We start from the raw sequence: 24,825 nt of genomic DNA on the forward strand, positions 1-24,825 counted from the left end.
TAATTTCTAGCCAGTCTTTATTGCTAAATAAACAAAATGCAAAAAGCAAACAAAATCCAAAATCTCAGACACAAATATTATGACCAAAGTAGGACATTAGGACTTGTCAATTATTGGGGAAAGGCAATAAAATTTATTGTACTAAGTAGAGAGTACTCTTTATGAACGCCAAATTTAGAGATCAGGTAGCATTTCCATAACTAAACAGTACTAAAAATAAATAACAATTAAAAATAAATAGTACATTGATCATTAAGAATGGAAGTCAATTGGAAGTCTACTAATAATACTTTCTCAAATATGATATCTGAAAGTGTGATTTAAGGATATAGAAAGAATTTATCAAAGTTCAATTTCAACTGATTCCACAGTCACATTTTGCTAGGAAGCTGAGGCTCAGGACTTAGAAACTCTTACTACTTAGTGATTTCGGTATGAAATATCACTAATTCAAATGTATTAGCAATAATTCATCCGTAGAGAATAACATTTTAAAAACCCACAAAAATGCTCATTTTGGGCAACAACTTTTTAAGAAAGTAAAAATCTTTTAAAGTTCTAAAGCCATAGAAAATCAGGTTCTATGTGTTTTAAATATGGAAAAAATGAGTCAGATTTTAAGTCTACACTTCCTCCTACGAACACAGCATATCTCTATTTCCTGAAAACTATCTTGGAGCTAGCCAACACACAAAAATAAAATTATCACTCCTATCTTGCTTTATAATTTAATAAGCCAATAATGTTATCTTAGCCAACATAGGTAACCTGAATTATGCCAGATATATATATATATATAAATATATCATACAAAAATTATGTATAAGCTCTGACAGAGCAGACATGAAGCCATCCTCTATAAATTAATGGCAATTTCAGTGGTGGGGAGAATGAAGGTACTTATTGATATCATGACATTTAAAAATCAAATGACATTTAAACTCAAACAAAAGAGAAAAATACTAGTGTTTAAAACACAAGTTATAATGTAAAACAATTTTTCAATCCAGTTGATTTTCAATGTTTATACATGCAATATAAATTATAAATAAATATGTATTACAACAGCTGAAAGAAAACAGCAACATATAAAATGTTTGATAAATAAAATTATTGCATTTAATGTCATTTTCTTCAAAACCCAAATCAAGTTCCTTAATGATACAACAAACAGAATACCATTTCAAATCTGAGGACCTATATGCCAACACTGGTTTCTGATAACAAAACTCCAGAAATGGAAGCCCTGCAAGTTGATTTGGCTTAGGTCAGTTAATCATGGAAACAAACAAATATTTAAAATTGTTTATTTTCTCATAATGCACACTGAAGAAAAGCATTATAGACAGCGGAGTTCCTTCCCAGCATAAATTATTTACACCCATTTGGCTAGAAACACTAGCTTGAAGAGGTACTGGCATATTTCACTTGTAATAATTTTTCTAGAGCTAACAATGGTCTTAAAGTTGGAATACATTAAAGAAAATATTGTCTCGTAGTCTCACTGTCTCTTTTGTTCTTCTGAGTCTCAATCACTAAGAGTTCCGGGTATTCTGAGAGAATCAGAGGGTCTGGTGGCCCGATGAACAGCATTAAAATCAAGCAGCGTGTCTGGGTTCTGAAAATACTCTGAAATCCATACAAATGTTTCTTGGGGTTGGAGCTCAGATTTCTCCTACTGGCACTATGACATTGGAAGAACGTTTGTTATGAAAGTTTCACACCAATTTTGTTTTGTTCCTTCTTCATTAGCCGCTGTGCTTCCTTTTCCATTTTCTTCCTTTGTTGTTCTGCTGCTCTCTTTTCTCTGTCTGCGATCTTCTGCTGCCTAAAAGTAAACATATTCATATATTTATTATTAGAAAATACCCCCAGGAAAAACAACAAATCAGTTCTAGAAATAGCTGGGCCTTTTTACTATCGCCTTAAAAGTCTCGTTCATTTCAAGGCTTTGAAAGGACATTCGAAAGCCGCTCTCCAACATAGCGCTTGCAAAACAAGCTATTACTATTACTTCTCTTTTAAATGTAAGGAAAACGAGGTACAAAGGCTAAGCAACTTGCCAAATCCACAAGCTCAATAAGTACAAGAATGAACCCAAATCTCCTGGTTCCTCTTTTTCACATGATTTTTTGCTGGAACACTATTTCTCTTTGGACCATACCTTTCTGTACTATTCTCAAAAACCTGATAGTGAGGGTGCAATCTCCTGTTACTATAGCAACAAAAAGCAGCCAGTGAGAGGATGTGGAGAATTAGAGCTGTACAGAACACAAGGCCAAAACTAGCACTGTAGCACTGTTATCCCGTTGTTCATCAATTTGCTCGAGTGGGCACCAGTAATGTCCCCATTGAGACTTATTGTTACTGTTTTTGGCATATCAAATATGACACGGGTAGCATGCCAGGCTCTGCCGTGCGGGCGGGATACTCTTGGTAGCTTGCTGGGCTCTCCTAGAGGGACAGGAATCGAACCCGGGTTGGCTGCGTGCAAGGCAAATGCCCTACCCACTGTGCTATTGCTTCAGCCAAAACTATAATAAATAAAAGGAAATTTAAGTGATCTCCCAACTAGAAGCTAAAAAGATGCTATGGACTAACAATAGACCAGTTGTACTGGTGAAGGGAAAGAAGGGCGTGTGTTTCCCACATACACGTGATGGCCCACTGACCTCTCCAGCCCTTGACTTCCGACCTGGAAGCAGTAAATGTTTCTAGCTTTATTGACTAACTGTGTAAGGAGTGAGGGGGCTGGAATGGGCGACAGTAAAGGGAATAGCAGCTGGTCGGAGACGGGAAGGTTTCAGCTGTGGAGGGAAGCTTAGGCAGCTCGCAGGGCAGAGGAAGCAGGCAGGAGGGCACAGCTGGGCTCGGGTGGCAACTCTCAGTCATGCCAGGTATACAGGACGACCCTTGGGGATTACTTGCACATACACATAAAGATGTACACATAATTCTCTTTTAAAAATTTTTTATACATAATTCTCAATCATACTTATAAATGGAAATAGGCAAAATTATGAACAACCAACTTTTTTTTTAAAGGGAAAGATTTTAGGCAGTATTTTGGCCATCAACAAGTTTTCAAGGGAAACTTAAAAAAACTGACTTTTTTTAGTACCTTCACTCACTTTTGCACAAAGAATAATGGAGTCCAAATGTCAGAGGCAAAGAGAAAGGAAAAGAACTTTTCAAGAACTGAAGAAGGCACTTCAACAATTAATGTTCCTGTTACTAAAGGTAATGGAGATATTTCTGTAGACAAAAAATCTATTTGGGGGGCTGGAGTGATAGCACAGTGGGTAGGGCATTTGCCTTGCATGTGGCCGAACCTGGTTCGATTCCCAGCATCCCATATGGTCCCTTGAGTACAGCCAGGAGTGATTCCTGAGTGCAGAGCCAGGAGTAACCCCTGAGCATCTCGGGGTATGACCCAAAAAGCAAAAAAAAAAAACACCTATTTTCCCTGTCCAGGTACCTTCCTGAATTCACTAACGAACTGGAACCTTCTTCCTTAATAACACTGATCAGTCCTTAAAGAGGCACTGGGAACCAGGCTGGAGTAGTGGATAAAAAACATGACTGAAACGCTCTACGTGTTCTTCCAGTTGTACAACTAACCAATGGAAGATCGCCAGCTCTGCGGATCTTTTTGTGCAACTTACAGCACAAAACACATCTACTACCAATTAACAGGCGTCTGTGCACTCCCAAGCTGACATGCAAAATGCTTAGTTTGGGGTATTTTGTGAAAGGTTAAGGGTTTTTGTTTCCAGGGTAACAGGATAGTAAGTAAAATAGGGTTATTTTTAAGCAAAAATTGCTTTATTGAAAAATTTAACAAAAAAAGAAAAATTTAAAGACATTTGAGGAGTGAGATAGAGAGAGAGATAGAGAGAGAGAGAAACAGAGAGGGAGGAAGGGAGAGAAGGGGAGAGGGGGAGGAAGGTAGGAGAGAGAGACAGGGAGGGAAAAAGGGAGAGAAGGGGAGGAAAGGAGAGAGAGAGGTAAGGAGAGAGGGGGAGGAAAGGAGGGAGGAAGAGGAAAGGAGGGAGGGAGAGGGAGGACGGAGAGAGGAGAGAGAGGAGAGAAGAGAGAAGAGAGTGGTGAGAGAGGGGAAAGAGGGAGGGGGAGAGAGAGAGAAGAGAGAGGCAGAATGGAAAAAGCCACAGAGGTGTTTTTGCACAACTAACGTTGAGAAGCTTTAGCGTCCAGCATCCAGAGCCTTGTCAGTTTCCCTTGTAAGACTCCCAGTGAACAGCCGACCTCTTATGCCTGTGGTTAGTGACACTGAGAATCATGAGAATCCCCCAAAAGTTCTAAAACAATCAGACTTATATATCTAAATTTTACTTAAAATAGAGTAAAAACAAAACAAAACAAAACAATGGGTGACAACTTTTCTAATGATCCATACCATATAACAGATTCCATTTACAAATTTTAAAATACTTACAGGCCAAGGATATGGCCTGGAGGTAGAGTGAATACCTCACTTGTGTCAAGTTCTGGATCTGAGAACTGAAGCGATAGCACAGCAGGTAGGGCGTTTGCCTTGCACGCAGCGAATCCGGGTTCGATTCCTTCATCCCTCTCAGAGTCGGCCAAGCTACCGAGAGTATCCCGCCCGCACGGCAGAACCTGGCAAGCTACGCATGGCGTATTTGATATGCCAAAAACAGTAACAAGTCTCACAATGAAGATGCTACTGGTGCCCACTCAAGCAAATCCATGAGCAATGGAATGATAGCGCTACTACCAAAAATAAAATTCCTTTCAACTGAAAAACGGTAAATAGGACTAGCTGTAAAAGACTCACGCTTTTACTGACAGACAACTTCACTCACACATTCTGAAATTTATGATTCCCTCCCATTAAAAAAAAAAAAAAAAAAGACAACCAAAAGCTGAAAAGACAAGGTAAGACCAGAAAGTCAGCCTTTACTGGCAGTTATTTAACTGCACCCTCTGCTGGCTGTTTCGGGAATTATAATTTATTGATAAGAGAAAGGAAAACACTCTCTCTCTCTCTCTCTCTCCCCCCTCTCTTTTGCTCGCTCTCGCTCTCTCTCGCTCGCTCGCTCTTGCTCTATCTGGTTTTCTGTTTCTCTCCCCTCCCTCTCTCTCCTCTCTCTCTCTCTCCCCCTTCCCAACCTCCCCCTTTCTCTCCCCATTTGCTCTGCCCCTCTTCCTCTCTCCCCTCTGTTTTCTCCTCTCTCTCTCCCTCTGCCCCCCCTTTTTTATGAAGGTAGGAAAGGGTAGTAGAAACAATCTTTGAAAGTACAAAGAGCTTCAGTGGCTGTGGCCCGGGTAGCTCAGGGGCTGGAGCACATGCTCTGCATGAAGAACCCTGGACTGGCGGGAAGCAACGCCTGAGCACCGTGTTGGCTCTAAAATCCAACACAAGGTCAACTCCTCCCTCCCAACCAAGTTGTTTTGTTTTAATGTATCATACTTAAATGAAAAAGTAATTTAAATATAATCAATAAATGTGTTTTAAATCACGGATGAGTCACAAGCTACTAATTTTTTCATTTATTTCTTGACTTCATGCAGCTGTAGCAGGAACAAAGTGTTTTAGACTGTAATAACTAATAAAAATGAACTTGAAAACCTCCAGAATGGCATTTTCTGGGGGGGGGAGAGAGGAGAGAGAGGAGAGAGAGAGAGAGAGAGAGAGAGAGAGAGAGAGACAGAGAGACAGAGAGAGAGAGAGACAGAGAGGCAGACAGGCAGAGAACCACATATGTTGTTTTCATTCAAATGTGCAGTACCGGGCACAATGTTAGATGATGAGGAAATAAAATTAAGGTATACGTTTCTCTTTTTTTGCTTTGGGGACACACATGGCAGATGGTGCTCAGGGCCCACTCCTGGAGGTGACTGGGGGATCATATCTGGGCTGAGGATCAAACCAGAGTTGGTGGGTTGGCTGGGTGAAATATAAGCACCTTAATGCCCGTACTGTCCCTCCTGCTCAAAGGTATAGCTTCTAACCTAGAGGAATGTGTAGTAACAGTTTTCTTTCAGTAGTAGACGATTTATAAGGAATGTAGCATAAAGCATATAATGCAATATGGTATAACTCCTTTGTCATTAATAAAACTATTATTCTTTTGATTCAGTAATGATTTAGCTTCTTGAGCTTATATTCTGTAAGATTTTTGATTGTTTTGTTTCGTTTTGGGGCCACACCCATAGTGCTCAGGGCTTACTTCTGGCTCTACAGACTCGGGGCTCTCTCCTGGAGGGCTTGGGGAACCATGCGGGGTGTCAAGGGTCAAAGCCAATCTACCATGTGCAAGGAAAGCGCCTTACCCGCTGTACTAGCACTCCGGCGCCTCTGTGAGAATTTTTACACTACAGAATAACCATTATTAAAAATAAGAAATAGGCCTGCGAGGCAGAGGCCACATTTTGTAAATATGAGGCCTCCAGGGTTTAATTTCATCACCCTCACTCCTAATAAAAGGACAAGAAATAATGTACATTAGTGAGGATTTAGAGGAAAATATAAAACCCTCACATACTGAGAGCAGAAATACAAATTGGCACAGTCACTATGGAAAACAGTAAGGATATTCCTCAAATAACTTAAAATAGAAACTCCATATTACCCAGTTACCCTGGGCCGGAGCGATAGCACAGCGGGTAGGGCGTTCACCTTTCACGAAGCCGATCCATATTTGATTCCTCCGCTCCTCTCGGAGAGCTCGGCAAGCTACCTAGAGTATCGAATCCGAACAGCAGAGCCTGGCAAGCTACCCGTGGCATATTTGATATGCCAAAAACAGTTAACAGTAAGTCTCACATTGAGAGACGTTACTAGTGCCCGCTCAAACAAATCAATGAACAACGGGATGACAGTGACAGTGACCCAGTTACTCTATTTCAGGGTATTTAGTTGAGAAATACGAAAACCGTATCTCAAAGGGATAAGTGCACCCACATTCATTATAGCTGCATTCTCAATGGTACCATCAGAGTAAAGATATGGAAAGGAGAAACTGTGGAAACAACCTCAGTGAACAAACGGATAACAATGCAGTGTAACACTACTCAGCTATGGGAATATGATGCAATCTTAACATTTCCAGCAATACAGAAGTAAATAGAGGGCATTATGCTAAGAAATAAGTCAAGAGAAAGATTAAGTCAGCGAAAGCCAAATATCATATGATTTCACTTGTATATGAATACATATCATTTATACAGGCAGGACAAAGAAGTAAACCAAATAAACAAATACAACGAAAGAAAACTTAAAATCAGAGAATATCATGGTGGATACCAGACAGTGTGAGTTAGGGATTACGTAAGGAGATAATTATGTGGTATGGATGGAAATTAGACATTTGTGATCATGATGTAGTATAGATATGAGTATCCATCACTGTCACTGTCATTCCATTGCTCATTGAGTTGCTCAAGTGGGCACCAGTAACATCTCCATCGTGAGACTTGTTGTTACTGCTTTTGGCTTATCAAATACGCCACGTGTAGCTTGCCAGGCTCTGGTAGGGAGGTTGCCTTGCATGCAGCCGAATCGGGTTCGATTCCTCCACCCCACTCGGAAAGCCTGGCAAGCTATTGAGAGTATCTCACCCACACGGCAGAAATGAATATGAAATTATGAAATTGCAATGTTATAAATCATTCAGATTTCAACAAATATCTTTTAAAAGTACTCAAAACTGAAATTACTGGCCAAAGAACAGGTCTATAGCAAGCTCTCAAAAAATCAGATTCCGTTATTTTTATGGCATCAGCAGTTCAGTTACATTTAACACTCATATTTTAAAACTCTTTGGACCTTCCTAAGTACAGAAGGGTTGATGTCTGTTTGTATGCAGATAACAATATTACAAATTAAAAAATTTAACTTCTCCAACTTAGAAAAAAATTCTGCAAGGCTTAAACTATTAGCATACATAATAGTACAAGATTTCACACAACCTAAGGTTCAAATGAGTTCAAAAAGAAGGAAAAAGAAATGTGGCAGATCAAGCCTTAAAGACTTCTAGGCAGAGTGCACCAGACTGATTCTGCTACTCAAGCTGCAATGTGGAGAGCATGCCAATACCTCAAAACTTCCTCCGCTTGCCAGGCCGCATCCTCTTCTTCTTCCCAAGCATTGGTATTTTCCTGCCAGGTGTCTAAGTCACCTAATTCAGGCTACAACAAGAGAAAGCAAAATTATGCTAGTACAGCGCTATCCTTCATCCACCTGACGGTCAAGAAGAATCTCTTTAAAAATGTACCATGTCTTTTTGCTTTCCCTCACCCTAGACTAGGCCCAAATGATTTGGCACCTGGGCTGCTCGGACCCAGGGGCGGGTTTCCTTTCTAGCCGCAGCAGGGCCCGGGTAAGCTTTCATCCGACTTCATGTTGTAAAGGACAATCCTCTTATAGGCCATTTCTTTACTTTTATCTATTTTAGTTTGGAATGGAAACAAACAGACCATTTCTCCTTTCTGTTTCTCTCTTCTTCAGTGCGAATAAGGAGCAGAGCTGGAGGAAAGGGAGAAAAAATGATCCTAGAATGACTAACAGGCATCTGACAGCAGGTCTCTGTGCTGAGAAGATGAACTACAAGAACAGGACTTTCTACAACAGTGCAAAATCTGCACATGAGTAACTTAGGGATTTTTTTTCAGTAAAACTCATTATCTGAGTTCTAGGCAAAAAATGACAAACCAGGTGATACCAAACAGAGAGGAAAAAAAAAAAAAGCTTATGAGAATATGATCACCAGGCTGGCTATTCCATACTCCCCAGACCAGAGATTTTTCTTGTTTTCTGACCAAAAAGAAAAAAATATATATGTTTATTATGGAAAGTCTAGTTGGGTATAAAAATGATGATGAACATAAAATTAACTAGCCAATCTGTGAGATTATATTCTCTCTTGAGCACTTACATGAAAAACTACCCTCTGATAAAAATTAATTATATAATATTTCTAGGTGCATCTGCTGTCCAAGCCAAGTGCTGTCTAAGCCCAGTGCTGCCCGCATCTCCCCTCTTGAGAAGCTTGCTTTCATAGTTTAACACTGGCATGTGTACTGGGGCTCTTTCTCCACTCTGGAGAAGCTTGTGTTCTCTCTTGAGTACATTATTCTCTCTCTCTCTCTCTATTCCTCAAGACTTCCAAATGAAACCTGTTATACTTCACTGCTCATCTTCTTCTGAAATTCTTTTAAAATAAAACTAAAAATCCTAAAGTATTTATATCTGTTAAATATAAATTTAAAAAATGGAATAGCAAACCAAAAAAAAAGGGCCTTGGGGATTCACAGAAGGTATTACTCAGGGCTACACCTTAATTGATCATCAGCCTCCTTCCTGTGAGTGAAGCTATAACCCCGTACCTCTCTCATCAGAATGCATTCTTCTGAGATACATACACTGCCTGTTTTGCTTTTCACTATACTGTTAGCACCAAACACAGTTTTACAGGCAAAGCCAAGGATCAATGAATTAAAAACGTATATTAAACACAGAACAGAAAGAGGCTTCAGAAGCAACTTTAATTTTAAACAAGGTAAACAGATGTGGTGGTTTAAAATCTGAAGTTCTTTAACACTTCTTCCTTCCAAAGGAATTAAGTAACGTTTAATTCCATATGCTTTGAATGTGGGCTGATTTAGACTGTCAATACTAAGACTAAGTTCTAAACAGGCATGGTGGTTTCAATTCTACATACCTTCCCTCCATCTCCCCAACTCTCTATCATGTTTATTCTGGGAAAGATGGCAGTAACATTATAAATAACTCAAGAGTGGGGTTGTTGCTGAAAGTAGATAATGGAAACATGATGACCTCTCAGTGTCCATGCTGCAAGCCATAATGCCCCAAAGTAGAGAGAGATTATGGGGAATATTGTCTGCCATGGAGGCAGGAGAAGGGTGGGAAAGGGGGGGTATACCCGGGATATTGGTGGTGGGGAATATGCACTGGTGGAGAGATGGGTGTTTGATCATTGTGAGATTGTAACCATATGGTGATTCAATAAAATAAAATTTAAAAAAAAAGTGGGGTTGTTATACAGTTAAAAAAATCACTATTATAATCAACAAGTCAATCAAAGCATCCTTAAGTTCAGGTCTGAGAAAGGAGCTAGGTAGATGTAAAAATCCGAAGCATATCACCATATTGGTAATATGATTTGACTTAAACATAAGTTTTGTTTTGGGGCCACAGGTGGAGGTGCTCAGGATTACTCCCAGCTCTGCATTCAGGAACTACTCCTGGCAGTGCTTGCCCTATCACATGGGGTGCAGGGGACTGAACCCAGGTTGACTGCATGCAAAGCAAATGTTCTACCAGCTGCACTATTGTTCTGACCCCAAAATGTGTCACTAATATATCATGATGTAATGATACATCATTATGTCGTCAAATACTATTTCTGTCCTTGAAAGTATTACATTTAAATTAAATCACTTTTAAGTCAAATTATGCTTTATGCTACTTTCTGGAGGGAGGCTCTCCCAAAGCAGTGCTCAGAGAGCTCCAGGACTTCTTCCAGCAATTGCTGGTTACACTGAACAGTTTGAACAGTGGTTCGATATAAGTCCCACTGCTGGGGCCTGCAGAGTCTGGTGGTGCTAAGGTGTCCCTATGCTACACAAAGAAAAGTTCAGGGGATCATTGGTCTGGAGACTGAATTAGTTCAGGCACAAGAGTTGTGCCCTAACCTCAGTACTAGCTCCAAGGAGAGTTCAAAGTACGCTTTAATATACTATAGTACATCTAGTAAATGCACTTTACCAGGGAAATAAGTTACAAAACACACTTAAAAAAGAAAAAACTCCTTTAAAGTTAAATCTATAATTTTATTGAATATCTATTCAAAGGTCATTTTTTTTTTACTTTTTTATTGGATCACTCTGAGACAGACCATTACAAAGCTGTTCGTGACTGGATTTCAAGTCATACGGTATTTCAAAAGTCATAATTTTGTTTGTTTTGGGGCCATGCCCAGCTGTGCTCAGGGCTCACTTCTACCTTCATTCAGGGATCACTCCTGAGCTTGGGGAACCGAATGGGTGGCCAGGAATCAAACCTACGTTCAGCTGTGCGTAAGGCAAGCGTCCTACCCACTATGCTGTCTCTCCAGCCTCCAAAGGTCACTTTTTATTTTCTTTTTGAGTCACAACCGGTGATGCACTGGGGTTACTCTTGGCTCTGTACTCAGGAATTACCTCTGGCAGTGCTCAGGGAACCATATGGGATGCTGGGAATCTAACCCAGGTCAGCCACGTGCAAGGCAAACACTGTACCCGTTGTGCTATTGCTCCAGCCCCAAAAGTCACATTTTAAAGTAACATTCTTACCTCTAGATTTTATTTCTGCTATGGCAATCTGATCTTAGGATCTGATATACTTTGAGAGGACTCACCAAACTACAAATGCTCTCAAATATGTTTTGAAGATCAATAGAAACACAAGTTCAATTTTTTTGATTCTTCTTTAAAGAAAACAGAAACAAGTCCTTCCCTAAGTATCATGGGCATACTTACAGATTGATGAAGAAAAGGCATGTCTTGTGTAGCTGCTAGTCTACTGGAGAAGCCTGTGCTACCATCTGGGATGCCAAAATTTAATGGTTCTCTCTTCTTAATAATGATCTGAAAGATGAAACAGAATTGGAGGACTATTTTACCTTTCGCTATATAAAAAGACAATGTAATTATTTAATCAAAGTATTATGAAATTACTTAATACACTACCTCTATTCTGTGAAATGTATAATCTAAAAACTACAATAATCTATTAATGACCAAAACTTTCAGGCAACTGTTCCATAAATCACTTACATACCAAGAAAAAATGCATTTCGCTTATATCATCATCTTATTTCTTCTTTAAAATATAATTAGGCACTTTTACTCATCATACTATGTAAGATGCACCACAGCTGGACAAAATTATAACCAGTTCTCAAGCATGTGGACAGTGGACAGCTATGAATGCATTACCTTTCAGGCTAGCACCTGTTTCAGGCTAAGGCTTCTATGGGCCCTTGCCTTACCCTGTGTTGGGGATCAAACCCAGGAACTCATAAGGCATTTACTCTACTGCTAAGCCATAACCTGTTTTACAGCTTCATTCTAATTAATTTATTAAGATGCTATTATAATATCCTAGGGTCCTACTGAGAGAAGCCATATACCTTAAGAATAGAATTATAAAAGAACTAAAAGCTAGTAAGAAATTCATTTGTAAGCTCTTTGAACAACATAAGACTTAAATCACTTCAACAGAGGTATCTACATAACTTATCCCAAACAATTGATTACAAAATGTAAATGTTATTAACCTTTGAAGTACAAACATATAAATGTCAACACCATTATAAACAAATCACTTTAGCAATAATAAATTAACATGTAAACACACACACATATACATACATATTCATTATAGCACAGAAATTGGCTGGGAGATATAAGTGAGAATCCTATTAGAGGAATGTGAACTAATGTCCCCATTTTATAAACTATATTATATGCTTGATTGAAAAGAAACTTTTAGTTCTTTTTCTTGAAACAGAATAGTAACATATAACAATTGAAGAATTAGGAAGAGGGATAGAATGAATCAAAACGAAGTCTTCATTTATCTAGTATGAAGTCTATGGACAATGTCTATGACTGGAAAATACAGCAGTATAAGCATATTATATATAAATATGACGAAAAACATTAGAGGCAGTCCAAGTAGCAAAAGTTCTGAGTGACTGATTTGGGGAGGCAGGACTGACTCCACAGACTAGGCTAGGGCAGGAGTATGTCAGCTGGCTGCTTATCTTTTTAAGCTCTTCTGTATTCACTGATTTGAAAAGAATTTTATAATATACACGCACTGTGTGGTAAAAAGAAATTATTATCTTCTCTTTTTCAGTAATTTCCTGTAGTTTTAAGTGATCTTCGATATTCAGTTTAAATGCTGAAACAAACTGAAGTTCTATCTATCTATCTATCTATCTATCTATCTATCTATCTATCTATCTATCTACCTATCTATCTTCACACTTGAAGCTCCCTGACTGGCAACACTGTCACTGAAGGGTTACATGCATAGGCCACTCTACCACCACACCCTGCCCCAGACCTTCCATCTATCTCCACCACCATCTCAGGGGCCCCTCCCAGCCACTCCCTCCTGAACCCCCAAACACAGATCTTCCACATACTTTCTGAGTTTTCCTTATCGTCGGGGTCATGTCCTTAAAATAGTCAGGTTCCAGTTGTTCCAAAGCATTCTGCTGGGCGGCCACATTCCCATTTCCTCCTTCAATCTTCACGCTTGTAGGTGCTTCTTCATCCCAGGAAGTCCATTCTTCAACATCTGTCTAATTGAGCGAGCCAAGACTGTCAGCCACAGAGGGGCAACCTAACTAACATCTCATTAACCACTTACTCGAACAGCTTTATATAGTAGCGGATTAAAATAGTGGTTTTCAGGGGCCGTAGCGATAGCACAGCGGGTAGGGCGTTTGCCTTGCACGAGGCCGACCCGGGTTCGATCCCCAGCATCCCATATGGTCCCCCAAGCACCGCCAGGAGTAATTCCTGAGTGCAAAGCCAGGAGTAACCCCTGAGCATCGCTGGGTTGTGACCCAAAAAGCAAAAAAAAAAAAAAAAAAAAAAAAAAAAATAGTGGTTTTCAGTTTTTGATCAATACAAATGTATCTTTTATCCCATTCCAAAACTAAATCCAAGTGAAAAAGTTACCTTTATACTGGGACTGATTTTCTGTTCTATCCACCAAAAAATAAAAACCAAAAATCGGGAAGATCTATTGAATGAAGACTGAACTGATGCCAGAATAGTCCATAAAAGGACTGAAATTTGTGGTCTCTAACATGAGCCAGGGTGCCTGCCTAACAAAACAAATATCGACATAATTGATAGAATTTAAATCATAAGAGTTTCAAAAGATAGTTCTCATGAAACAACCCAAAACTTTTCATCAAAGAATAAAGAATTTAATCTCATCAAAGATAGTACAGCAGGGAGAATGCCTGCCTTGCACACAGTTATCCTAAGCACCCCAAATGGTCTCCTGAGCCCCACCAGGACTGACCCCTGAGCACAGAGCCAGAGAGTAAGTCCTGAGCACTTCTAGCAGTGACTCCCAAACAAACAAAAAAACAAAAAAAAAAAAAAAGGGAGAGCATAAAGAATTTGCAACTCATGAAAAAGGTAAATAGATAACTGCAAGATGATAGAGATGTTGGAATTGTATAAAATTTTAAAATAATTATTAAATGTTCTAATAAAAAAAATACTCCTTACCCTTGAAATCAGTGAGGGAAAAAAACAAGGTATCTTAGCTAAGTAGCAGAAAACAGAAATGAAGAATTAAAGAAATTAGAACCAAAATATACAGTGCTAACAGAATGCCTAACACTAGCAAAATAATTTCGCTCCACAGTAATAATGGCCTACGACTTAGTTTAATGGGGTTCTAGAACACTTACTCAATCTTTGAAAAATATCTGTTTAATGGAGCTAGAGAGAGAGGGTAGGGGTCAAGGTAAGGACCTTGTGCGGATGTGCCCGACAGCAATCTGATAGCCAGCACTGCGCATGATCTCCCGAGTACCAGCAGGTGTGAGCCCTGTGCTCCACCAGGTGCGCCCAAACACCTCTCCACCCCACCAGCCCCAAATTACCTGTTTAGGAACTGATGAATAATCAACTGTAGTTGGTAAAGTTATTTGATCGCCACTTAATTTTCGTCCTCTCCCAGACCTAAAGCAAAAACCAAGCCATTTATTTCTAAAACAACAACAACAAAACATCCCAAGTCACCACTAGGGAAGTGATGGCCCAACATCACCAAACTGCCAGGCTGAGATGGCCTGGGACGCTCACAGCACCCCAGAGAAATTCCGCAATTTTTATAAATCAAATGGAATTTCTGATTCTTAAAGTAATCTACGTTTTATAGGAGTTTTCATAAACTACAGATTCCAAGAGAAAACCTGCAATTTATGCTGGCATCAACCCTTTTCCTCTTTTACAGACAACAGTATCCATTTTGATCCAGCTTTACCTAGGAATTTCTGGCCACCCCTCCTCAGCTCTGAAGCTTGAAGTGTCCCTTCACTATTTTTCCTACTTCCCAAATCCTTTCCTGTTTCGGTTCCAGCAATAACTTAAATTTCCCATTGCTTTCATTAAAAAAAAAAAAATGTTCACTGTTGAGGCAGAATTGGTTTACAAGAATGCAAATGTTTATTGTTTTCAGGGTACAATGCTATCAGACCACATGTACCTTGCTTTCTCCAGCTCTCATTTCATCTCCGCACCACCACGACATTGCCCTGGTCCTTTGTGGGGGAGGCCTCTGCCTCTCCAGAGTGCTCAGGGGACACCAGGGTAAACCCGGGGTTGCTCGCGTGCTTGATACAGTGTGGGGGAATAAACTCGGGCCCCATGCAGGCAAAGCATGGGCCTCACACCTCTGAGCTATCTCCCCAGCCCAGTCAAGTTAAAGACTATGTATATATTCAATGCCATTTAATCCTCACCCGTGTGTTTCCAGGAAACGGCCAGAAAGGCTCTACCCTTCTACCCCCACTTGCAATTCCGTGGCCATATGAGAAAGCTGGCTGGTAGGCTGTGAGCAGAGAGCTGGCTGCTCTCCGCTTCCTGCTTCACCCACCTTCCTCTGGGGCAGCAGTCCCCTTCTCATTGCACCATTTAGGCCAGAAGAAAGACCTAATGGTTCCATTCACGACGGAGTTAGACCCAAACAATTTAAAACTTACACTGTCTGTACTACTTAGTGGCTGTCTGGGGACAGGGAGAGAACTCAAGTGGAGGTGGGTATGCAAGACCCCGAGTTCAGTTCCCGGAGATGCCTGACCGGAGATGCAGGCCCCTGTGCACTGCTGGGGGTGGCCCTGGTGGTTTCTGAGCACCAGCAGTCCTGTTTTTTAAAAATGGCAATAAATAAATAAAATTAATGAAAATCGTGTTCATTATTAAATGAACTTCCTAATGGAAATGCACATGTCTGCTGTATTGTGCTGGGCTGCTCAAACCTTGGAATCAGCCTGGATACCGTCACTCTTATTTTCTGTTCCATATTTATGTAGTCCAGTATTTGCTGTCAACTACAACCTGAAATCCTAGCTTTGCTAAGATAAGTCACCAAAACGACAGCTAAACTGACCTTCCGTGGTGAAGAACATCGCAAGAAAGTAATCCTGCAGGACTGGATACTGAAAATGGGAACTATTCTGGGCACGGAGTTTGTTCAATAATTTTATTCAACAGATGACTATCACAGTCACTGTGAAAATGTAAAACGTTCTGGGGCAGCTTGGTATGTCTGGCCTGCCTGCAGAAGCCTAACCAAGGCCAAGTTAAGCAACTCTAGCTCCAGGGCGTGGCAGCAGGACAGAAGGATTCAAGTCCCCAAATAAGGGAAAAGAGTAACTTACCTGCCCTGGGCTACCTGCACTTCCTGCAACAACTGGAGTGTGAAAAACACTTATTAGCTTGGGAACTCTTATGAGCTTGGGAACTCTAAGCCTTGAATCAAAATGACATTCATGAGGTTGGGGTGATAGTATAGCAGGTAGGGCTTGCCTTGGACACGATCTACCCAGGTTTGTTTCCCAGCACCCCATGTGGTTCCCTGAGCCCTCCAGGAGTGATCCCGGAGCTGAGCCAGGAGTTAGCCCGGAGCACTGCTGGGTATGGTCCAAAACCAAAAAACAACAACAAAATTAAAATTCATGTTGTCTTAGGTAAAAAAAAATTCCTATGCTTAACTCTACTTAGCTATCAACACATACAAAAGCCCTGTGATCACAGTAGTTAAAGTTGGTTTGCTTAAACCTGAAATAGTATCGACTTTTAATGGAAGATGTAAACACTGAAAAACTGAGGCTCCACCTTCTACATGTGATTAGAAAAACTATCTAAAAATATTAGAGATTAATGAATGAATACTACAACCAAGATACTCTGTTATGCTTCCCCCCAACCCCCGCCGACTCTGAAAGGCATCCAAAACCAGCAAGAAGATAAACAGGTCAATTTGAAGAGAGAATTTCTTTACCTGCATATTAACCTCCTTAGGAATGAGAACACCGTTGCGAGGCAGGTACAAACTTTAAATAACCGAAACTGTGTGATAGCCATGGTAAGATTCAAAACCTACAAAAAATGTACAAAAAAAATAAGACATGTTATACTGATTGTATATCCATACCCAACTCTTCGAAATTAGTCTAAATTTGTATCACACATTCATTTTCTTGGAAAGTATGTAACCGAAATCATATACTACCCAATAACAAAATTATAATTTCATAAGTGATATCAAGACTAAAGATATCTATATTGAGAAAATATTTCTTTATTCCTATATTTGACAAGTGAGATGAAATAGACACATTCCTTGAACTAAAACAAAAAATGAAGAACAAAGGAAATAGAAAACCTGAAAGTCTCTCTATTTTAAAAATTGAATTTACAGTTATAATCCTCCAGGTCCAGAAGGCTTTGCTAGTGAAATGTCAGATAGCCAAGGAAGAAGTTAATACCAATTCTACAAAAACTGCCAAAAAACTGAAGAGGAGAGACTGTTTCCCAATTCATTCTATGAGGTCAGCATTACACTGACGCTAACCTATCCCAAAGACATTACCCAAAGAAATAATCTGAAACAGGTATCTTATCAACTTGAGCACAAAACTCCTCAACAAAATATGAGTATGCAGAAATCAACAACATATTTCAATCAATTTAGGCTTAGCCCAAGAATGTTGGGGTTAGTTTTATACTTGTCAATCAAATGCAAGATACCACGTTAGCCAAAGAAAAAAGAAAGACCCTGTATTCTTCTCAGCAGACACAGAAAAAACATTTGCTAAAGCCCCAAATAGAGTCCTGATTTAAAAGAAAAATGTAGCAAATTTAAGAGAATTTTCTCAACCTGATAAAGATATAAAACTGGCTACTCCCCCCACTTACAATTAAGAACAATTCAAGTTATGTCAAATTTTACCCCCTCTATGTAACATCATAGTGAAATTTATGACTTATGTAATTAAGCAGGAAAAGAAATTAAAACTATATATTTTTTCCTTTTGACAGTGCCAATGTTAGAACTGTCATTGCCATCCCGTTGCTCATCGATTTGTTTGAGCGGGCACCAGTAACGTCTCTCATTGTGAGACTTATTGTTACTGCTTTTGGCATATCCAATACACCACAGGTAGCTTGCCAGGCTCTACCATACGGGCTCGATACTCTCAGTAGCTTGCCAGGCTCTCCAAGAGGGGCGCAGGAATCGAACACAGGTCGGCCGTATGAAAGGCGAATGCCCTACCACTGTGCTATCGCTCCAGCCCCAATGTAGAACTTTTAATGGAATTTAGAGACAATTGTGATTTGCAATAATAAAACACTAAAATATTTATGTATCTATATATATTTTCATTTTATTTATTTTGGTTTGGGGCCACACCTGGCGGTACTCCTGTCAGGCTTAGGGAAACATAGTGGGTATGTGGGATCGAACTCAGGTCAGCCATAGAGGAAAGCAAATGTTTTACCCACTGTAATATCATTCCAGCTTCTTAAAAAAAAATTTAAATCACAAAAATTACTTAGAGAAATACATAAGATACTTAGGTACTGAAAATTATTTAAAATATATACATATATTGCTGGGGCCCAGAAGTCATGTTTCACATGTGTGAAGCCTTCAGTTCAATCTCCAGAAGAGCACGGACCCCTGGGAATGCTGAAGACTGGCCCTGGCTCCCAAGCACCACCAGATGTGACCCCCACAACAGCAACAAATACTGCAGAGAGAAATTCACTTTAAAACCTGAGAGCTCAGACTTAACGTTGATAAGATACCAGGTCTCCCAGGACAGAACCAGATTATCTCAATTACTGTGGTGTACACAGAATAAAAAGGGATGTGAACGGAAGGTCAACTGATGCAAACCCTTAGTCCTGGATTATAGAACTGAAAATGCCAAATAAAAGAAGAGGATCTAGGGAATGATGAGGTTGTCTAGAGGGACTGTGGGCAAGGGTCTTTGGACATTTTGGAGGTGGAGAGATAAGGTAACTATGCACATTAAAGTCACAAGTACCAACACTATTGTAAGCATGTAACCCAAACTATAATGAAAGAAATAGGAGTTTGCTAAGGGCATATGGGTGGGGTGAGGGGCCCCAAAAGACAGCGAAACACTGTAGATGCTGACACTGATGGCAGGTGTGGACTTGGAATACTGGAAGACTAACTAGTCTATGATCAGCAGTATTAAATATCACAGTGCATAAATAAAAATTGGGGGACAGGAAAAATGAAAGACACCACGTTGCCCTAAAGTAAACTACAGATTCAGTGTAATCCCAATCAAAATTTCATCAAGTTTTCTTTCCCCCCTGTAAAACTTGGTAAGCTAATTCTAAAACATGTTCACAGGAAACCATCATTAACAATACTGTAGATTATAGTACCCACTCAATGAAAAAATATAAATAAATTAAATTTTATGTGCTACCTAATTCAATAGGAATCACCACATAAATTAGCACTCATATGGAAATGCAAAGACAAAGGGCAGGTGAACAGCATTAAAAAATATCAAAATGGAAGGAAAAATCAAGACCTGATTTCAAAACTTGCAAAAAAGTAAAGCAACCAAAAAGTACAGTCAGTACTGAACAAAATAAAGTCAGATAAATAGATTAATGCAACAGAATGAAAGTTATAGGAGCACGGAAATCTGTAATTTGACAAAGAATCTTTTTGACAAATAGTATTAGGGAACAAAACTTGATATCCATTTGCAAAAACAAAACACACTTTCCCACTATAGAAAGGTAGATCATACATCAAATCAAGTCACAAAAAAAAAATCACTGGCACACATATAATAATGAATATTTATGGTAATGGAATTTTACGTTTTCGATTTTTCTCCACTTTTGTCAACAAAGGAAAATCATTGTGTTATTAATATCATGTTGCCACTGGAATGACAGCACAGCGGGTAGGGCATTTGCCTTGCAAGTGCCTGACCTGGGTTGATTCCCAGCATCCCATGTGGTCCCCTGAGCACCGCCAGGAGTAATTCCTGAGTGCAGAGCCAGGAATAACCCTTGTGAAATGCCGGGTGTGACCCAAAAGAAGAAAAAAAAAGAAAAAAAGAAATTAAATAAATAAAATCATGTTTCCTTTGATGGGATTAATGAATATGCCAGTACCTCACCCAACTTTTTTACTTCTTCAACCAACAAATTAAGTTACACTAACCTTTCTGCTCAAACAGAGACAATGAGCTAAGAGGAGTCATAATTAATAACAAGCTCACAACTGAAACCCACCTGCCTTGGGTAGGGGGTACAGGGAGAGGATATGCTCAGGGCTTACTCCTGGCTCTGCGCGCAGGGATCACTCCTGGTGGGCTTGGGGGACCCATATGGTGCTGGATATTTGCTCCAGGTCAGACAATGCTAGGCAAGCACCCTGCCCACTGTACTGTATCTCTAGCTCCTATATTAAAAAAATAATAATAATTATAAACCATGTTGATGTTCCATGCGTGCCATCTTAAAAGATGAACCAGGAGGTCATTTAATGGTGAGATTCACAAAGTACTGCACGTGCAGGAGACAAGCTCAATGTCCAGCATCCTATGACCACTGTCCCCAGCACTCCTAGGTGAAGCCCTGGAATCCCCCAGGACCCCTAGACCCAAAAGGCACTCTATCACTAAGGCCCGAGCCATAGGCTGTTTCCAGAGATGGGCCCCTGAGCACTGCTTGGGAGTCACCCCTACCCCAAAAGGAGATGGAATTTAAGTAATAATTAACATAATCAAATCTGAAGGAAAACAAATGTGCATTTTATAATAAAATGCAGATTTATTGTTAATTTTCTGTACTGGCATAGATTAGTGAATTATAAGCCTCCCCCAAAATGTTCATGTAGGCTTGTTCCCATACCCATCACGTGGGTTCTAGAGCTAAGGGCTGTGAGGCGCTCCAGGTCTCAGAGAAACTGTTACTATTTAAAGGAAAAATATGATCTGGGTTTATGAGGCTCTCCCGGTCTCAGAGAAACCATTACTATATATATGTGACTTAGGTTTAGAGTTGTCTCCAGAAAAACCTATTTTATTCTTAATTTTAAGAAACATAACATAGGAACAAACATCTCACATCACCCTAGGGCCCTACCCCATCCTATCCCATCCAAAATATGAAACCTCAGTTTGTTCTATTAGTTCTAGAGTTTCCAGCCATGGGAATTCTCCACAGACATGTAACTAAGTTTGGTCCTTTTCTCCCACTAATTGTCTGATGTTTGTTTGCTCTCCTAGTCCAAGAACCCAGAAGAACAGGGGAATATTTTTCCCTGCGCCCCTACATTAGCAGTATTATTCAAAAATTATTACAAAGATTAAGATCTCCTTGGACATACATGGCATCCCTGTATCAACAACACGCTACTTTAAAAGCATGGTGTATTCGATATGCCAAAAATGGTAACAATAAGTCTCACAATGAGATGTTACTGATGCCCGTTCGAACAAATTGATGAGCAATGGGATGACAGTGACAGATTATGTGAATTAAGGCGGAGAAGTATGCTGTTTTTAATGACTAGGTATGAGCAATGACCCTTGAAATCTAGAAAATAACATATAACAGTTTCCTCAATTAATGAAATCTTGCGCCCGCACGGCAGAGCCTGGCAAGCTACCCGTGGCGTAGTGGATATGCCAACAACAGTAACAATAAGTCTCACAATGAGACATTACTGGTGCCCGCCCGCTCGAACAAATCGATGAGTAATGGGATGACAGTGACATTGGAATGAAAATTTAAAAAAAATAGTAGCCACCTGTGAGGAAGGAGGTAGGTATGGAATCAGATAAGAAAACTCAAATCTCTATCTCCTCGGAGCGGTAGGGACACCAGTAAACTCAACTACGTATATTTGCTGCATCTTACATCTGGCTACAGAAGTTTAAAACAAAATCAAGGGGCTGGAGAGATGACTGAACTGCTAACAGCAAGTTTTGCATGAGGGAGGACTAGGTTTGATCCCTAGCATTGGATGGTTCCCTGGGCACTAAGGTAGGAAGAATGGGAGCACTGCCAGATGTGCTTCCCCCAATAACAAATAAAATAACAAAACAAAAATCATAACAAATAAATACCCCTTAAGAAAGGAAATATAGTTGGCACTGTAATACCGAGATGCTCTGTCAAACCACTACTTGCTAGTCTCTTCTCCAGAGGGTAAAACACGGCACTTCTCTTTCTCCGAGTAGAAAGGGCAAGTCGACTCTTAAGATATAGCCAGAGTCCAAAAGGCTGCCTGAGCAATGCCAAGGACTTCCGTCCACGTGGACGAGAGATGGCCTCTTGCACTGAGTGGCTACTGAAAGCCTCTGCATATGCCTGGAAGTGGCCTACAATGACAAGAAACTCAAGACTGTTAAGAGTGAAGCAAGAAAACCTTTAGAATTCCACTGCTCAAACAACATATATTTCTGACAACAAAATCACCAGTGATTTTTTTCCCCCAGGCTTCAGACAATACGATGTGACTCTTTCTTTTTCTCTGATCTGCCGAGATTCAAGTGATCAAAAAAGGGCTTTTCCATTTATTTTCTTCTGTTATTTGTAGAGCTCACCTCACCAGCCCAGCCTAACCCAGCTTATCTAAACTGTGTCAGATCAGGGTCTTTCAGGAGCCAGGCATATGCTCCGCCCCTCTGAGCTATCTCCATGCCCTCTTCATCAATACTGACCATATTCATCCCTGCTTCCTCCTCCATCTCCCCAGCACAAGCTTTTATTACATCTTGTTCCCCAAGACCTAACTTATCTGGTGTCTCCAGTTATCATTTGCAGAATAAGACCCAATAGTAAGTTCTAGGAAGAAGAAAGACCAGAACAATTAAGATGGAAAAAAAAAAAAACCCTTCATTTTAAAGCCCATTGGTCATGAGAAAGCAAACTTTCACAAGTGATAATTTATCCCACATTTTCATTATAAGCAAAAAGAGAAAGCTAGAACTCGAGACATGGTAGTACTTGGGTGCAAGGAAGACAGAATTGTGAAGATACATGATTAGGGTATTTTAAAGGGGAGACACTGAATACTGAAGTTGACAAAACGCAGGTACACTATTGGATATTAATCCTGTTTTAGGCTTCATCAGTGAATTGCCCCTTTTTCTCCTCCCAGAGAATTGCTCTGGCTAGCGTCTCTAATTTAAAGTTTATCTTTAGCCTTTTCTTTGAGTTTTACCTCTCATTGTTTTAGTTCCCCAAGTCAGTCTTGATTACTTTGTATTTGAAGTGCTGTGTATTTATACCTACTCTTCTATTTCCCCTATAGCCTTTTTATATTTTACTATAGGACAATGTTTTTGGTTAAACGCAGAAAGACCGTTAATGCTATGCTCCTAATATTTGGAAGTTGATTGACTCTGAAATATATCTACTCCTGGGCACTGGTCATAATTACTTGACTCAGGCTTCGGTTGCTGTAGTACCTAACACCTCACAAGGGAGGTCCTACTGTGGGGCTCGGATGGACCCCGGAACAAGTGCCAAACCTACTCCGGCATTGAAATGGGTCAGTCTAGAAAGCATCGATGCATGGTCTTGAAGCAAGCTGTTATGACTTAAGAGACAGGACCCCCATGGAGAAGGACAAGCTGAACTGGCCTGAGGAAACGTAGTCTGGGATTTATGGTAAAAGCCTGATCGCTTTCTCAGAGCCCAAAGAACTAGTTTCTTCCTGTGTTTACCCAAACAACTGCAAGTATTGATAAGAAGTAAACTTACTTGTTTGACATACACAGCTAGAAGGAAAGACAAAAGCAATGTAGATGTCCCTGGGAGACAGCATGTCTCCTTCAGTTAATCTCCCCAAGAGAATTACTCTGCCAAATGTTTTGCATTAATCTCAAGAGAACTGCCTCTGCCAAATGCTTTAATTTCTGTAAATGGTCAATCACATCTATGTCTTATACCTCACCCCCCTCATAGGTTCTATAAGTATGCTAGCAGCTCTACATTAAACGGGCCACTGTCACCATCAGGCTGTGGTTCCCCGTCTGTCTCTCTGCTGGGGAGGACGGGAGGCGAGGCGGAAGGTCATGCATCGCGCAGCACCCCCACGCTCTGTGAACTCACAGTACACGTTAGGATATGCATGCATAAATAACTGAGAATAAATTCCATATGCAACCTCTATAACCATGATCATCACTACCACACATATTATCACAAATCACTGTGTGTCACTGTTCCATAGTTTGTCAACTCTAATAGCTTCAACCAGAAATCTAGCGCAAAGATTTTCCCTGACAGGGGCTGGAGCGATAGCACAGCGGGTAGGGCGTTTGCCTTGTTCGCGGCCGACCCGGGTTCGAATCCCAGCATCCCATATGGTCCCCTGAGCACCACCAGGAGTAACTCCTGAGTGCAGAGCCAGGAGTAACCCCTGTGCATCGCCAGGTGTGTCCCAAAAAGCAAAAGAAAAAAAAAAAGATTTTTCCTAACAGAAAAATAGAAGGCAGAGCTGTTACTGATTTGTAAAATAAAATTTTCTCCCTAGCAATTATGAATATGCTCATTTTGTGAGACACTTGCTTTTGTGATAAATAAAATGGAAGAATGAATAAGTGACCATATTTGCACACAGTATAGCATGATATACGAAGCATGATATAAATATTATCTGCTACCCCATGAACCATCTTATGAAAATGCTATTATTTCATAGTCCCAAGGCGTATG

General features: G+C 40.1%; 1 protein-coding gene across 3 annotated transcripts in view; it reads right to left on the reverse strand.

The window, feature by feature from the left end:
- The window catches only part of EBAG9 (estrogen receptor binding site associated antigen 9), a 27,446-nt gene continuing 2,621 nt past the window's right edge, over positions 1-24,825 (reverse strand). For all 3 annotated transcript variants that reach the window (XM_055127964.1, XM_055127965.1, XM_055127963.1), the window contains exons 2-7: positions 17,090-17,187; positions 14,688-14,766; positions 13,203-13,361; positions 11,527-11,634; positions 8,084-8,175; positions 1-1,828 (exon numbers count right to left, since the gene is read on the reverse strand). In XM_055127964.1, the coding sequence (XP_054983939.1) occupies positions 1,708-1,828; positions 8,084-8,175; positions 11,527-11,634; positions 13,203-13,361; positions 14,688-14,766; positions 17,090-17,172 (642 nt within the window). In that variant the 5' untranslated portion in view covers positions 17,173-17,187 and the 3' untranslated portion in view covers positions 1-1,707. The remainder of the gene's footprint in view (positions 1,829-8,083; positions 8,176-11,526; positions 11,635-13,202; positions 13,362-14,687; positions 14,767-17,089; positions 17,188-24,825) is intronic.

Source organism: Sorex araneus, chromosome 2 (genome assembly GCF_027595985.1).
Source record: "Sorex araneus isolate mSorAra2 chromosome 2, mSorAra2.pri, whole genome shotgun sequence".
Classification (NCBI taxonomy): Eukaryota; Metazoa; Chordata; class Mammalia; order Eulipotyphla; family Soricidae; genus Sorex; species Sorex araneus.